This window comes from Parasteatoda tepidariorum, chromosome 10 (genome assembly GCF_043381705.1).
Source record: "Parasteatoda tepidariorum isolate YZ-2023 chromosome 10, CAS_Ptep_4.0, whole genome shotgun sequence".
Lineage (NCBI taxonomy): Eukaryota > Metazoa > Arthropoda > Arachnida > Araneae > Theridiidae > Parasteatoda > Parasteatoda tepidariorum.
In genome coordinates, this window is record NC_092213.1 from 32,994 (window position 1) to 50,039 (window position 17,046).

The window sequence follows — 17,046 nt, forward strand, 5'->3', positions numbered from 1 at the left end:
TCCACCACTATTTCTAAATAATTCGTAGGATTATATAATTCACCACCTTATAGTACATATGTCGTGCTATACCTTTTATAAAGCAAGCAAAAATAGTCTAATATTTACTAAATTTATTTTGTAGTTAATTACCGTTTTTTTAATTATTTTGTCGTGTCCGGAGCAGTTGGCATCTCTGAGATTGAGTTCGTTATTTTTACATATTTACGTCACCAACGTCAAAATTTACTTAAGTTGAAATTTTGAATTATACCAAAAAATGGTTTTACAAAAAACGGAAAATGTACATAAAATTTTGTGTTAAATATTACGTTATTTTCATATATTATTTACGTCAGCAGTTTATCAAAATGTACGTAAATTGAAACGTCAAAATCAAACGTAACGTCTAACGTAAAATCAAATAAAATACTAGACTAGACTCCGTTCCAGACCAGTGAATACAATTGTCTGACGTGAAACCCAATTTTGAAATTAACATTGATACAACGAATGAATTTCATTCTTCATTCAAAATAATTTATAAAACTTAAAAACATTTTATAATTGTCGTTGTCGATCCAATTCTGAGTTTACAACTATCAACATTCAACTCTGTAGCCTTGTAATTTTTTACCCAATCCAGAGGACAAGGAACTTCTGCATACCCTCCAACTGCTACGGAATTCCCGTAGTTTCAGAAATCTTCTTTTCAGACGGTAGCAAAATTAATGTCTTAATATTTAAAAAAAATTAATTTTAGCGTAACTTGTCCACTATTACTTATAAAAGTGCAGGCCATATGGCTAGATTCTTAAGTTCTGATAAAAGTTTTATGAGAGATCCATTTGCTTTAAAAATTTCTACTTTGGTTCGCTACCACTAGAAAGAATTATTTTCAAAATCCTCATAAGTTGGGGGGTATGCTTCTGGATCAAGTATTGGGACAAACTAGCCTTCCTTTAGGACTTTTTGAAAGAACTAACTTGCATTTTCGTTACATGGAGAGGAAAACCTCGAAAACAGATCATGGGTTATCCTGACTACAAAACTCTAACCCTCGATCAGTCTACCACTGAGGATATTTTATGTCAGCACTGTGGTCGGCGTCAGCTGGGTGGGGAATTCTTATGGACAAGCCATTGCTAGGATTCGAACCCGGTCACCTCCTTTAGAGGCGAACGCCCTATCCCATGAGTCACCGCGGTTCTATCTTAGAACCATTACGCATTTTAAAAATTACTAATGGTCTCTCGTTATTAATATGCGCACATTGCGAATGATTTGTATTCGTTGCGCCAAGGGTTCCGCCAAGAGAAAGTCATTCATTTAGGGTTTCACCTCCAAACAAAAATAAACCGAACCGTTGCATTTCAGCATTTGAATAATATTGAGTCCTTGATTTTTATTGAGTTCTTGAAGAAGTGCTTAATCATGTTTGATTCAAATGATCGATTATAATCATTGAATGAAAACAGCCTAATTCAAAAGTTGTTTTTTTTTCTCTCGGGCTAACAAACAAATACGAAATGATTGAAGAAACAACGAGTTTACCTGGGGTTTTTAAACAACGAGGTAAAGAACTTCATTTATTTTTTTAAATATAATAATGAATCAAAATGAAAAAAAATATTTAATTTATTATTCTCTTTATTTATTTATTTATTAGTAACTGATGTTTATAAGAAGTTTATAATCGGATATAAAACTTCATACATTTAAATTCTTAAAGAACTTTTACATAAACCTACAGTTGAGGTTTCTCTATTAATTAATTTATTTGAATATGTTTCAAGTACAGTTCATATGAAAATTTTTTTGTGAATATGGTTTATATAGATGTTGTTTGTATAGATGGGGTGGTGGTGTTGTTTGTATAGATGTTGTTGTTTGTATAGATGTTGTTGTTTGTATAGATGTTATTTTGTATAGATGTAAATACAAAATCGCAATTGAAAAAAATTCTACACAGACTTTATATAGTTTTATATCTTGTGCAAGAGTTAAAATGCAAATTATCAACATTGTTAATTTATTAATTGTGTATGCAATGTTAATTTATAAAAAGTATTTCCTTATTTCATTTTTTTTATTTATATACTGACTTTTGAATTGAGTATATAAGTGATACTATTGAGTTTACAACTGTAAGGTTCTAAACCGAAAATAATAATAAATCATTTTTAATTTACTAATTCATAGCTGGCAAATCTTCAATATTCTGCGAGTGAATTAATACTGATAATTAAAGTGAGAGTAAAACTTAAGCTCTTCTGTTGCATTTTTGTATTTATTAATTAAATAGGTAATAATTGAAAAATTAGACTTGTATAAATGTGAAAAATTAAAAATGTGGAAAATTAAGCATATATATAAGTGCATGATAATTGTGTGATGCTGTGTTTAAGTTCTGAAAATATAAAAATAATAATTTTACTTCCAATTGATTACACTACGCAGCTAATTTATTGTTACATTTGTACACGTTTTGTTCTGTAAGCTATAAAAAAAATTTTCGAAATGATATTTTTAGTTCAGTTTACTTTTTACTTTAAAAATATAAGTTTATAAGGAACGTATAGGTCTTTATACGTGCATATAGACGTGTTTGCTCTTTTAAAAATAACACCTAAAGTAAAATTATATAATCTTAGAAACTGAAGCTGAGAAATAGAAACTGAAATTTATTATCGACTTCCTTAAGGCACTCTCTACGTAGCAGAGAAGTGGGGACACTCAATACTCACGCCAGGGAATTTAAAAAAATAATCCTATTTGGTTCTATAGAATTGAATTGTTCGAAAATTGTAGCTTGTCAGGAGATACCGATTGCAGGTTTGTAATCAGATAAGAGAAAATATCTACGAACCATTACAATAAATAAATAAATAAATAAATAAATAAATAAAATTAAATAAATAATACAAAAATAAAATTCTGTGCCTCCAGTGATAATAACTCTTTTTATCAGGCATCATTCACCAAAATGACCTTTTATTTTCTTTTGAAAAGTATAAACTTTTAAGGGAAAAAATGAGATGAATGTAAGGCTGTTACGAGGATTGATGTACGGAGTGAGCAGGGGGGGGGGAGCGAAACTTCTTAGTATTATAAAAATCTTGAAAAAAAATGACTTTGATGAAAATTAAAATATGTCTCAATTTATAAATTTTGATGGCAAATATTATTTATGGACTATCTTGCTATGGCTAACATCTTCATGTCTTTGTCAACATGCAGTTAAGAAGGAGGGGGGAGATCTGGGTTGATTGGGTACTTGAACTTCAAAAAGAAGAACATCACGGATACCCACACACGTGGAACCTATTATTTCAGCACAAACGATCTTTTATGAGCAAAATGACGTGTTAAAGTTTCAGCACAAATTATCTCCACACAAATCACACTATTAATGAAATACATTCATAGTTAACAATATTTAAATGTCATTTTCTAATTTTAATTTTTAATAAAGATTCTTTCACCATCATAATATGCTCATATGTATTACTTTAATGATTCAGTAAGTTTTTTAATTTAAATTTTAGAATGAATAGCGTGAATAATTCATAAAAAAGTAAAAAGTGGTGTCAAAGATCACTTTTTTTTAGTGATTTCAAATTAAAAATAAAGCATCGGATCGCACCGTTTCGCACACCGAATTTTGTCGAAATATAATTCTTTAGCATTTCCGTCTTTTACTTAACTTAGATTTATTATTTGTTCGTGTATTTTATTAAAAGCGTGATATATTTTTGTTTTGTGTACCTGGCAACTTCGATGCATAATTAGTTTAGGTTTCACGGGTCTTCACACCTGTCTTTGTGTGAAATAAAAAAATTTGAAAAATGGAAATCTTTAAGCTAGAATAAAGAATGTTACACTTAAGTGATGGGTTTGACTTACTCGAAATAGAATGGAAAGAAAAGTTGCTAACGTAAACAAATGCCACGCTTCAGCAATCAATCAGGATCGGGATACCCGCACTACAACATTTGCAGTTATTCCATTAAGTACGTATGCTTTTGAAATTGAAATGAGATATTATTAGGAATTGAAATAAAATATTATTATCGTTTTGAAGCAACAAAAAAGACCTTCCTCGTTTTTTTATCTGAGTTTATTTTATTTAACTGCTTATTTATTACACTTTAATGATTTACTCTAACGTTTTCACCAATCATTAATAAATTATTTTACCTTTATTTAAAAGAACATTAGTTACTGTGGAAAAAAAAGACAAAAAATTCTCAAAATGACTCCACACATCCTGAATATACGATGTTATCGGAATGATCGTATCAGAAAAATGACTCTAAAAAATGACTGAATCACGTGTTATGAGTGTATTCAAAAAAGAGAAAGAAATGTTAATTTTTGTCAACAATTAAAGTATTTTCCCCTTTATTAATTTTATGTAATTACGCTTAATTCAAGAGTGCGAACTGCAAAACTTTTAATAAATTGGTAGCAAATCTAATAGTAAAAATTGTAGAATTAGGTGAATTACGCCCACTCGTTATAAGTGTCACCACGAGTTAACCCTGTCGAAGGCCGTGGGAAGTATACTTCCCATCACTTTTTTACCACTTTTAATTTAGGTTTCCATTTATTAATAACTTTCTTGGCGAGGGTTTGAATAAAATTGGAAACAATTTGTTAGTTTAAGAAAAAGTATAAAATATATAAAATGCATAATTCCTTTTGAGGTTTGTAGCATTTATAAAATTTATTTTATGAATAAAGAAAAATAAAAGTCAATACATTCCTAATAGGTTATGTTAAGTATATTTACCACCAAGAAAATGACATTTTTCTAAACTAAATGAGTTTTTTTTTCTTATATCAATTACTATTCTTAAAACAACTTCAATTCCGAAAAATACTTTATAAATTCCTTTACAGAAAATAGATAGCCCATTAAAGGGTTAACTATAATAAAGTCAGGGATGCCAACTGCTCCGCCTGCTGGAAAATTTTTATAAAGATATCTCTAAAATCTATTTGATAGGCTATAATAATGCAATTTTTTTTAGATTTTTATGCAGATGCATTTTCGCAACCAATAATTTGATGATATAATTTCAGGATGCATGGATTCCTATTTGCCAAAACGATATGTATTTGTTTTTCTTACACTGATGGGCTCAATCATTGTCTATATAATACGAGCCGCGGTCAGCATATCGATAGTGGCAATGGTCAATCACGCAGACGAGATATTTAAAAACAATACTGTAAATGAATGTCCAGTGAATTCGTCACACATGATTCGCAATGAATACAAAGTAAGTTTGAAGAATCTTGATATTTTTTATGAATGTTTTTGGAAATCATATTGGCAAAAACAAGTGGTCCAAAATAAATTTGTAAAAATATTTTTTAGTAATTATAACCGTCGAAGTAATTTTTTTTATCCAGGTCATCGAGCTGGTTACTTATGATCTAGGTCATTTTTGTAATCATTTAACCCCTGTTTCTTTTTGTAAAATTCTACCAGGATTATTGAAAAAAATAATTGCGTATTTAAACACAGCCTTTCATTTAGATTGGCATAAATTTTCATCATCCACGGAGCCAAGTAGTTGCAATTGAATACAGCTATTAGTGTGCGCGTCTAATAGTTTTCATAGCTCCAACAAAAGGTCACGTGAATTACATTCTATTTCGTATGTCGCGTTTTTTATTTTCTTCTGTAAATATATCAATACAATTTTTGCAGTTATGCTTCGGTACTCTCTTAACCCTTTCTCACCGGACGGGACGTGTGCTGTCCCAGTCCATGGGTGAAAGCCCTTATATAGCAAGACGGAAAAGAGAAAAACCTGGTACGTAAAACATTTCATTCCAGCATTTTTTTACAAAAAAAAGGAAATATTTGTAACTATCAAGATTTCTTTTATAATTCTGGCATATATATAAAACTGCTTCTTTACCAAGATAAAGTAGATATTGTTGAAAAATTTTAAAAAAGAATAAGTAAACTCCCCCCCAAAACTAGCTATAACTGAAATGGTTTTACTACCAGCCTTTCCTCTTTTCTGTCTCGCTTTCACCCCTGCTGATTTTTCGCCGTATTGAAAGGGTTAAATTTATCTTCAAAAACCTTGTACAAAAAGTATGGTGCCACTAACCCCGAATTCAGAAATAGAACGAGCTTAACCCCTTGGGGACGGATGATTCGTAAAAGCATTCGTGTAAAATCAGAATCAGGATGTAAATAAACAAAAAACGGTAGCTTAGATGTTGGCGTTGCTATTTTGATAGACTTACTTTTACTTTAATTATTGTTAGTTTAATCATATATATATATAATCAATGTTAGTTCTAAGTATAACTAAATAATTTTATTTTGAACTAAAGTAATGGTGAATTAAATAAATCAAACAATTATAACCCCGCCCACAAATAAACTGCTAAAGAACTACTTTGATTACCAGTTTTATCTTTTTACCCTGATTGATACGGTTTTATGATGGCACGTATTTGTGACAATCGGCGCTAAAGGGTTAAGGGAGTTGAAATCATTTAGATGCCTTCAACGTTAAAGTTAAAGAAAGTTGTTGATTTCGAAAGTTGTGTGCGATATATGTAAAGCTATGTTCGGTGCGAAAATTATAAACGAATCATCCTGAATAACTTTTAATCTAACGATCGGATCTTCACCAAAGAAGAAAGGAGTAGTCTAAGGGAGAAAGAAGAAAGGAGGAGGTTCTGATCAAACTATTAGGGTCGTATTTCCCAGATTGTGCCTATCCTCTGTATTTTGGGGTCAGATATCCAAATGCGTCGAAAAAAAGTATGTTCATCCACAAAAAGAACTTTTTGTGGATGAACGCTCTGATTTTGTAGCTTATAAAAATCGTCGGCACGAATTAATTAGCATATTTCAGGTAACCTCCTCCAACTATTAAGATTAAGCTCTAAAACGTGAAGATCCGATCATTTAATCAATCAATGGTTATTTAGGATGTTCCGTTCTTTTTGCGCTATACAAAAGTATATTACGGCTGGAAGAAGATGCAGCAACACATATTAAAGAATGATTTTATATAATATTTTCAGTTCTTATTAAATCACTCTTGGAAATTATTATCCACCCGTTAGTTAGTATGCTATTAGTAAATAATTCTTATTCATTTCGCTAGAAAGAGAATATTTTAGTAAATACGACTCGACTAACACTGAGTAAACCTACGTAAGAAAGTGTTTGTGCGAACTTTCACTGAATGGATGGGAAATTAAACCGTCATAGTAAACCTCGACAATAACCCAAACTTAAGAATGTCAAAAACCCTAAAATTTAAAGTTTCTTACATATGCCTGAGACATCTTTTTTTTAATGTAAATTTTGTANAATTTTACTGGGCATATGTAAAATTTACGTAAAACTGAAACGATGAATTATAACAAAAAATGGTTATCCCACGTAAGTAAAATTTACTTAAAATTTTACGTAAACAAATTCGCTTCTTTTGCTAATATTTTACAAACCATTCTTTATTAGGTAAGATTGAGTTCGTTATTTTTACATATTTACGTCACCAACGTCAAAATTTACGTAAGTTGAAATTTTGAATTATACCAAAAAATGGTTTTACAAAAAACGGAAAATCTACATAAAATTTTGTGTTAAATATTACGTTATTTTTATATATTATTTACGTCAACTGTTTATCAAAATGTACGTAAATTGAAACGTCAAAATCAAACGTAACGTCCAACGTAAAATCAAATAAAGTACTAGACTAGACTCCGTTCCAGACCTGCGAATACAATTGTCTGACATGAAACCCAATTTTGAAATTAACATTGATACAACGAATAAATTTCATTCTCCATTCAAAATAATTTATAAAACTTAAAAACATTTTATAATTGTCGTTGTCGATCCAATTCTGAGTTTACAACTATCAACATTCAACTCTGTAGCCTTGTAAGTTTTAACCCGATCCAGAGGACAAGGAACTTCTGGATCAAGTATTGGGACAAACTAGCCTTCCTTTAGGACTTTTTGAAAGAACTAACTCGCATTTTAGTTACATGGAGAGGAAAACCTCGAAAACATATCATGGGTTATCCTGACTACAAGACTCCAGCCATTGCTAGGATTCGAACCCGGTCACCTCATTTAGAGGCGAACGCTCTATCCCCTGAGTCACCGCGGTTCTATCTTAGAGCCATTACACATTTTAAAAATAACTAATGGTCTCTCGTTATTAACATGCTCACATTGCGAATGAAATGTGCTCATTGCGCCAGAGGTTCCGCCACGAGAAAATCATTCCTTTCGTGTTCCATCTCCAAACAAAAATAGACCAAACCACTTTTGAATAACACAAATGAATAATTTTCATTGAGTCCTTGAAGAAGTGCTTAATCATATTTGATTCAAATGATCGATTATAATCATTGAATGAAAACAGCGTAATTCAAAAGTTGTTTTTCTCTCCGCCTAACAAACAAATACGAAATGATTGAAGAAACAACGAGTTTACCTGGGGTTTTTAAACTACGAGGTAAAGAACTTCATTTATTTCTTTTTAAATATAATAATGAATCAAAATTTAAAAAAAAAATATTTAATTTTTTATTCTCTTTATTTATTTATTCATTAGTAACTGATGTTTATAAGAAGCTTATAATCGGATATAAAACTCCATACATTTAAATTCTTAAAAAACTTTTACATAAACCTACAGTTGAGGTTTCTCTATTAATTAATTTATTTGAATATGTTTCAAGCACAGTTCATATAAAAAAAATTTTGTAATTATGGTTTATATAAATGTTTGTATAGATGGGGTGGTGGTGTTGTTTGTATAGATGTTATTTTGTATAGATGTAAATACAAAATCGCAATTGAAAAAAATTCTACACAGACTTTATATAGTTTTATAGCTTGTGCAAGAGTTAAAATGTAAATTATCAACATTGTTAATTTATTAATTGTGTATGCAATGTTAATTTACAAAAAGTATTTCCTTATTTCATTTTTTTTTTATTTATATACTTACTATTGAATTGAGTATATAAGTGATACTATTGAGTTTACAACTGTAAGGCTCTAAACCGAAAATAATAAATCATTTTTAATTAACTAATTCATAGCTGGCAAATCTTCAATATTCTGCGGGTGAATTAGTACTGATGATTAAAGTGAGAGTAAAGCTTAAGCTCTTATGTTACATTTTTGTATTTATTAATTAAATAGGTAATAATTGAAAAATTAAAGATGTATAAATGTGAAAAATCAAAAATTTGGAAAATTAAGCACATACATAAGTGCATGATAATTGTGTGATGTGTTTAAGTTCTGAAAATATAAAAATAATAATTTTACTTCCAATTGATTACACTACGCAGCTAATTTATTGTTACATTTGTACACGTTTTGTTCTGTAAGCTATAAAAAAAAATTTCGAAATGATATTTTTAGTTTAATTTACTTTTTACTTTAAAAATATAAGTTTATAAAGAACGTATAGGTCCTTATACGTGCATATAGACGTGTTTGCTCTTTTAAAAATAACACCTAAAGAAAAAATATATAATCTTAGAAACTGAAGATGAGAAATAGAAACTGAAATGTATTATCGACTTCCTTAAGGCACTCTCTACGTAGCAGAGAAGTGGGGACACTCACTCCAGGGAATTTAAAAAAAAAATCCAATTTGGTATATAGAATTGAATTGTTCGAAAATTGTAGCTTGTCAGGAGATACCGATTGTAGGTTTGTAATCAGAGAAGAGAAAATATCTACGAACCATTACAATAAATAAATAAATAAATAAATAAGTAAATAAGTAAATAAGTAAATAAGTAAATAAATAAATAAATAAATGAATGAATAAAATTAAATGTCAGGAGATACCGATTGTAGGTTTGTAATCAGAGAAGAGAAAATATCTACGAACCATTACAATAAATAAATAAATAAGTAAATAAATAAATAAATAAATAAATAAAATTAAATAAATAAAACAAAAATAAAATTCTGTGCTTCCAGTGATAATAACTCTTTTTATCAGGCATCATTCACCAAAATGACCTTTTATTTTCTTTTGAAAAGTATAAACTTTTAAGGGAAAAAATGAGATGAATGTAAGGCTGTTACGAGGATTGATGGACGGAGTGAGCAGGGGGGGGGGAGCGAAACTTCTTAGTATTATAAAAATCGTGAAAAAAAATGACTTTGATGAAAATTAAAATATGTTTCAATTTATAAATTTTGATGGCAAATATTATTTATGGACTATCTTGCTATAGCTCACATCTTCATGTCTTTGTCAACATGCAGTTAAGAAGGGGGAGGGGAGATCTGGGGTGATTGGGTACTTGAACTTCAAAAAGAAGAACATCACGGATACCCACACACGTGGAACCTATTATTTCAGCACAAACGATCTTTTATGAGCAAAATGACGTGTTAAAGTTTCAGCACAAATTATCTCCACACAAATCACACTATTAATGAAATACATTCATAGTTAACAATATTTAAATGTCATTTTCTAATTTTAATTTTTAATAAAGATTCTTTCACCATCATAATATGCTCATATGTATTACTTTAATGATTCAGTAAGTTTTTTAATTTAAATTTTAGAATGAATAGCGTGAATAATTCATAAAAAAGTAAAAAGTGGTGTCAAAGATCACTTTTTTTTAGTGATTTCAAATTAAAAATAAAGCATCGGATCGCACCGTTTCGCACACCGAATTTTGTCGAAATATAATTCTTTCACGTCTACGTCTTTTACTTAACTTTGATTTATTATTTGTTCGTGTATTTTATTAAAAGCGTGATATATTTTTGTTTTGTGCACCTGGCAACTTCGATGCATAATTAGTTTAGGTTTTACGGGTCTTCACACCTGTCTTTGTGTGAAATAAAAAAATTGGAGAATTGGAAATCTTTAAGCTGGAATAAAAGAATGTTACACTTTAGTGATGGGTTTGACTTACTCGAAATAGAATGGAAAGAAAAGTTGTTAACGTAAACAAATGCCACGCTTCAGCAATCAATCAGGATCGGGATACCCACACTACATCATTTGCTGTTATTCCATTCCGTACGTATGTTTTTCAAATTGTAATGAGATATTATTTGGAATTGAAATAAAATATTATCATCGTTTTGAAGCAACAAAAAAAGAACATCCTCGCTTCTTTATCTGAGTTTATTTTATTTAATTGTTTATTTATTACACTTTAATGATTTACTCTAACGTTTTCACCAATCATTAATAAATTATTTTACCTTTATTTAAAAGAACATTAGTTAAAGTGAAAAAAAAAGACAAAAAACTCTCAAAATGACTCCACACATCCTGAATATGCGATGTTATCGGAATGATCGTATCAGAAAAATGACTCTAAAAAATGACTGAATCACGTGTTATGAGTGTATTCAAAAAAGAGAAAGAAATGTTAATTTTTGTCAACAATTAAAGTATTTTCCCCTTTATTAATTTTATTCGTTATTACGCTTAATTCAAGAGTGCGAACTGCAAAACTTTTAATAAATTAGTAGCAAATTTAATAGTAAAAAATTGTAGAATTATGTGAATTACGCCCACTCGTTATAAGTGTCACCACGAGTTAACCCTGTCGAAGGCCGTGGGAAGTATACTTCCCACCGCTTTTTTACCACTTTTAATTTAGGTTTCCATTTGTTAATAACTTTCTTGGAGTGCGTTTGAATAAAATTGGTAACAATTTGGTAGTTTAAGAAAAAGTATAAAATATATACATACCTGCCAACTTTTACGCATTTGGCGTAAAATTTCATTTTTATATTTAAAGTGGTAGTAAATATATACTATATTTTCTTCTTTAAACTTAATTTTTAAATGATTTTGATCACCACTATTCTCAAAAAAATTCAGCATATATAATAATATGCGTTACTATCATGGTTGTCAGCTGATGTTCTTTCAAATACAACGTATTTTTTTGCTTGCAATTGAAATTTTTATTCTATTTTACTACCACTGGGAAAAATCATAATGGAAGGGATTGAAAGTTGGCAAGTATGTATATAAAATGCATAATTCCTTTTGAGGTTTGTAGCATTTATAAAATTTATTTTATGAATAAAGAAAAATAAAAGTCAATACATTCCTAATAGGTTGTGTTAAATATATTTACCACCAAGAAAATGGCATTTTTCTAAACTAAATGAGTTTTTTTTTCTTATATCAATTACTATTCTTAAAACAACTTCAATTCCAAAAAATACTTTACTGAAAATAGATATCCCATTAAAGGGTTAACTATAATAAAGTCAGGGATGCCAACTGCTCCGCCTACTGGAAAATTTTTATAAATATCTCTAAAATCTATTTGATAGGCTATAATAATGCAATTTGTTTTAGATTTTTATGCAGATGCATTTTCGCAACCAATAATTTGATGTTATAATTTCAGGATGCATGGATTTCTATTTGCCAAAACGATATGTATTTGTTTTTCTTACACTGATGGGCTCAATCATTGTCTATATAATACGAGCCGCGGTCAGCATATCGATCGTGGCAATGGTCAATCATGCAGACGAGATATTTAAAAACAATACTGTAAATGAATGTCCAGTGAATTCGTCACAAATGATTCGCAATGAGTACAAAGTAAGTTTGGAGAATCAGCCTTTCACACATTAACACATTTCACAATTAAACACAGCCTTTCATTTAGATTAACATAAATTTTCATTATCCACGGAGCCAAGTAGTTGCAACTGAATACAGCTATTAGTGTGCGCGTCTAATAGTTTTCATAGCTTCAACAAAAGGTCACGTGAATTGCATTCTATTTCGTATGTCGCATTTTTTATTTTCTACTGTAAATATATCAATACAATTTTTGCAGTTATGCTTCGGTACTCTCTTAGCCCTTTCGCACCGGACGGGACGTGTGCTATCCCAGTCCATGGGTGAAAGCCCTTATATAGCAAGACGGAAAAGAGAAAAACCTAGTACGTTAAACATTTCATTCCCAGCATTTTTTTCAAAAAAAATGAAATATCTGTAACTATCAAGATTTCTTATATAATTCTGGCCTATATATAAAACTGCTTCTTTTCCGAGATAAAGCAGNTCCTTTTATTCCAATTACCAGAAAGAACCACCTTAAAGATTAAATACAAGATGAATGGGAAAAAGGCCGCTAACGGCCCCAGGCGCCCAGTTATATTTCGATGATGATGATGAAGATAAAGTAGATATTGTTGAAAAATTTAAAAAAAGAATAGGTAAACTCCTCCCCAAAACTAACTATAACTGAAATGGTTTTACTACCAGCCTTTCCTCTTTTCCGTCTCGCTTTCACCCCTGCTGTTTTTTTGCCGTATTGAAAGGGTTAAATTTATCTTCAAAAACCTTGTACAAAAAGTATGGTGCCACTAACCCCGAATTCAGAAGTAGAACAAGCTTAACCCCTTGTGGGCGGGTGATTCGTAAAAGCATTCGTATAAAATCAGAATCAGGATGTAAATAAATAAAAAACGGTAGCTTAAATGTTGGCGTTGCTATTTTGATAGACTTACTTTGCTTTTACTTTAATAATTGTTAGTTTAATCATATATATATAATCAATGTTAGTTCTAAGTATAACTAAATAATTTTATTTTGAACTAAAGTAATGGTGAATTAAATAAATCAAACAATTATAACCCCGCCCACAAATAAACTGCTAAAGAACTACTTTGATTACCAGTTTTATCTTTTTACCCTGGTTGATACGGTTTTATGATGGCACGTACGTATTTGTGACAATCGGTGCTAAAGGGCTAAGGGAGTTGAAATCATTTAGATGCCTTCAACGTTAAAGTTAAAGAAGTTGAAAGTTGTGTGTGATACATGTAAAGCTATGTTAGGTGCGAAAATTATAAACGGATCACCCTGAATAACTTNGCTTTTACTTTAATTATTGTTAGTTTAATCATATATATATATAATCAATGTTAGTTCTAAGTATAACTAAATAATTTTATTTTGAACTAAAGTAATGGTGAATTAAATAAATCAAACAATTATAACCCCGCCCACAAATAAACTGCTAAAGAACTACTTTGATTACCAGTTTTATCTTTTTACCCTGATTGATACGGTTTTATGATGGCACGTATTTGTGACAATCGGCGCTAAAGGGTTAAGGGAGTTGAAATCATTTAGATGCCTTCAACGTTAAAGTTAAAGAAAGTTGTTGTTGATTTTGAAAGTTGTGTGTGATATATGTAAAGCTATGTTCGGTGCGAAAATTATAAACGGATCACCCTGAATAACTTTTAATCTAACGATCGGATCTTCACCAAAGATGAAAGGAGTAGTCTAATGAAGAAAGTAGGAGGTTCTGATCAAACTATTAGGGTCGTATTTCCCAGATTGTGCCTATCTGTATTTTGTGGTCAGATATCCAAATGCGTCGAAAAAAAGTATGTTCATCCACAAAAAGAACCTTTTGTGGATGAACGTTCTGATTTTGTAACTTATAAAAATCGTCGGCACTAATTAATTAGCATATTTCAGGTAACCTCCTCGAACTATTAAGATTAAGCTCTAAAACGTGAAGATCCGATCATTTAATCAATGGTTATTTAGGATGGTCCGTTCTTTTTGCGCTATACAAAAGTATATTACGGCTTGAAGAAGATGCAGCAACACATATTAAAGAATGATTTTATATAATATTTTCAGTTCTTATTAAATCACTCTTGGTAATTATTATCCACCCGTTAGTTAGTATGCTATTAGTAAATAATTCTTATTCATTTCGCTAGAAAGAGAATATTTTAGTAAATACGACTCGACTAACACTGAGTAAACCTACGTAAGAAAGTGTTTGTGCGAACTTTCACTGAATGGATGGGAAATTAAACCGTCATAGTAAACCTCGACAATAACCCAAACTTAAGAATGTCAAAAACCCTAAAATTTAAAGTTTCTTACATATGCCTGAGACATCTTTTTTTTAATGTAAATTTTGTAGTATGCGCAAAATCGCAAACACATTCAAGACAGTAACACATGGTTTTTTAATTGTTACTCTAATTTGTATGTAGATTTTGGGTCATGAATGTCGAATTGCACAGGAGTGCGATTTTATGAACACTACTAATTTCCATGTACCGAATAACATGTTTCGGTGTACTGTACTCACATTTATTGTAAGTTTCAGAAACTGCATGGAACCTAACTCTCTAGAAATGATACAAAGAAAGATTTGGATCCATGGAATTTGGAAATGTCCTCTTTGGTAAAATTTTGGCATATCACGATATTGTTCCAAACCTTTCACATGTTTCTTAAAATAACTTATTACGGTTAATACAAACTAAAATAATTATTAATTAATAAAATAATTATTAATTAATAATAATCATTAATTCGAAATAATTATTTTTTCGATTATTTGGTAAGGCATAAATGACATTAGTAAATATAATTAATTCCGTATTTATCATAATTACTGATCCTTTTGACTACGCTGACACAAGGTTTGAAATTTTCAGGGTAAACAGTATGAGTGGGATGTCAGACAGCAGTCACATTTTCTTGGTTGTGTTTCTTACGGTAACATTGCAACACAAATCCTTGGAGGTATCTTGGCTGAAAAATTTGGCTTCAAGTTCGTTTATGGTGGCGGTATACTTATGACAGGAATAATTACATTGCTGATTCCTGTATTCTCAGACTTGGGTTTCACCGCAGTTATTGTTATTCGGGTAATCCAAGGCTTAGGCGAGGTAAGAAATATATATTTCTATAATGTAAGTATATGTCTCCCTAAAAAAGAATTAGAGCAGAAATAAATTCACCAAGTTTATGCATAGTTGTTACAATTAGTCATAAATTTATTTCTGATTAATTTATTTATTATGATAATCATAAAATTACTTATGATTAATTTATGCGTAATTGATATAGTTAATCATACATTTATTTATGATTAATTAATACATAACTGATACAATTAATCATAAAGTTATTTATGGGTAATTTATGCATAATTGATACAATTAATCGCTAATTCTTTTATGCATAATTGCTACAATTATTTATATATTTATTAATGATTAATTGATAAAAGCAAAATTAGTTGATACAGGCAGCTAATGAGTAGAAAGAAGGGAAAGGAATGTTGCTTCTGCTCTTGTCGATATTTTTTTGTCATTTGTTCGATCTTCTTTGATCGATATTCTTTTGTCAATGTGTACTTCCAAGTCGTCCTCTAAACAGTTTAAGTTATAGGGACTTTTTAACTCTTAAACAATTAAATTTTCAACAAAACTCTAAAATAATTTCTAAATATAACTAAAAAACAACTCAAATTTCGTTACCACTAGAAAATATATTTTCAGAACGGTGGGATCTGGCATCTCCGCATTTTTGAGCCACCCATGGCAACAAGGCCTGCAATGCATACTCGCTTCGGACAGCAGAGAAATATTTTCGAGTGGTAGTCTCTTACTTAGGATTTTTATTCACCATTTCTTCTTAGTCTAAATAGCAACCCCAATGACTGCTAACCATAAAGATTGCCTACAAAGAATAAATACTTCATGATAGATGGGATAAGGGGCGGTTGTAGTTGTAGTTCATTTACGTCGCACTAGAGCTGCGCAATGAGCCACGGTCTGGGAAACATCCCAGAGAATGATCCGAAGACATGCCTTAACAATTTCGATCCTCTGCAGAGGGGATGGTACCCCCGCTTCGGTAGCCCAACGATCTATACGCGAAGTCGAGCACTTTACGGTAGAACAGTTTAACGAGGACCAACACCGCACACCCTCGGTCCCTACGCAGACTGATCCAAGTGGTCACCCACCCGCACATTGACAGCAGCCAGTGATGCTTGACTTCGGTGATCTGCTGGGAACCGTATCTTAACGATTCACTGCTGGACGGGATAAGGGGCGGCCCAGGCGCCCAGCTCAAATGACAAGACAAGACTACTTCTTAGTAATTCAGAAACTTACGTTGCGAGACCAATTTGTTGTAGTTCAGTCGTGTTGCCCCTATCAAAAAATTTTCAAATTAATTGAAAGTTTGCTAATTTTTG

The 17,046-nt window shown here is 30.6% G+C and overlaps 1 protein-coding gene across 1 annotated transcript in view; it reads left to right on the forward strand.

Moving 5' to 3' along the window:
* Positions 1-8,372: 8,372 nt before the first annotated feature.
* LOC110282098 (putative inorganic phosphate cotransporter) overlaps positions 8,373-17,046 on the forward strand; it is a 32,429-nt gene continuing 23,755 nt past the window's right edge. The window contains exons 1-3 of the mRNA XM_071186065.1: positions 8,373-8,498; positions 12,412-12,611; positions 15,494-15,727. Of these exons, the coding sequence (XP_071042166.1) occupies positions 8,453-8,498; positions 12,412-12,611; positions 15,494-15,727 (480 nt within the window). The 5' untranslated portion in view covers positions 8,373-8,452. The remainder of the gene's footprint in view (positions 8,499-12,411; positions 12,612-15,493; positions 15,728-17,046) is intronic.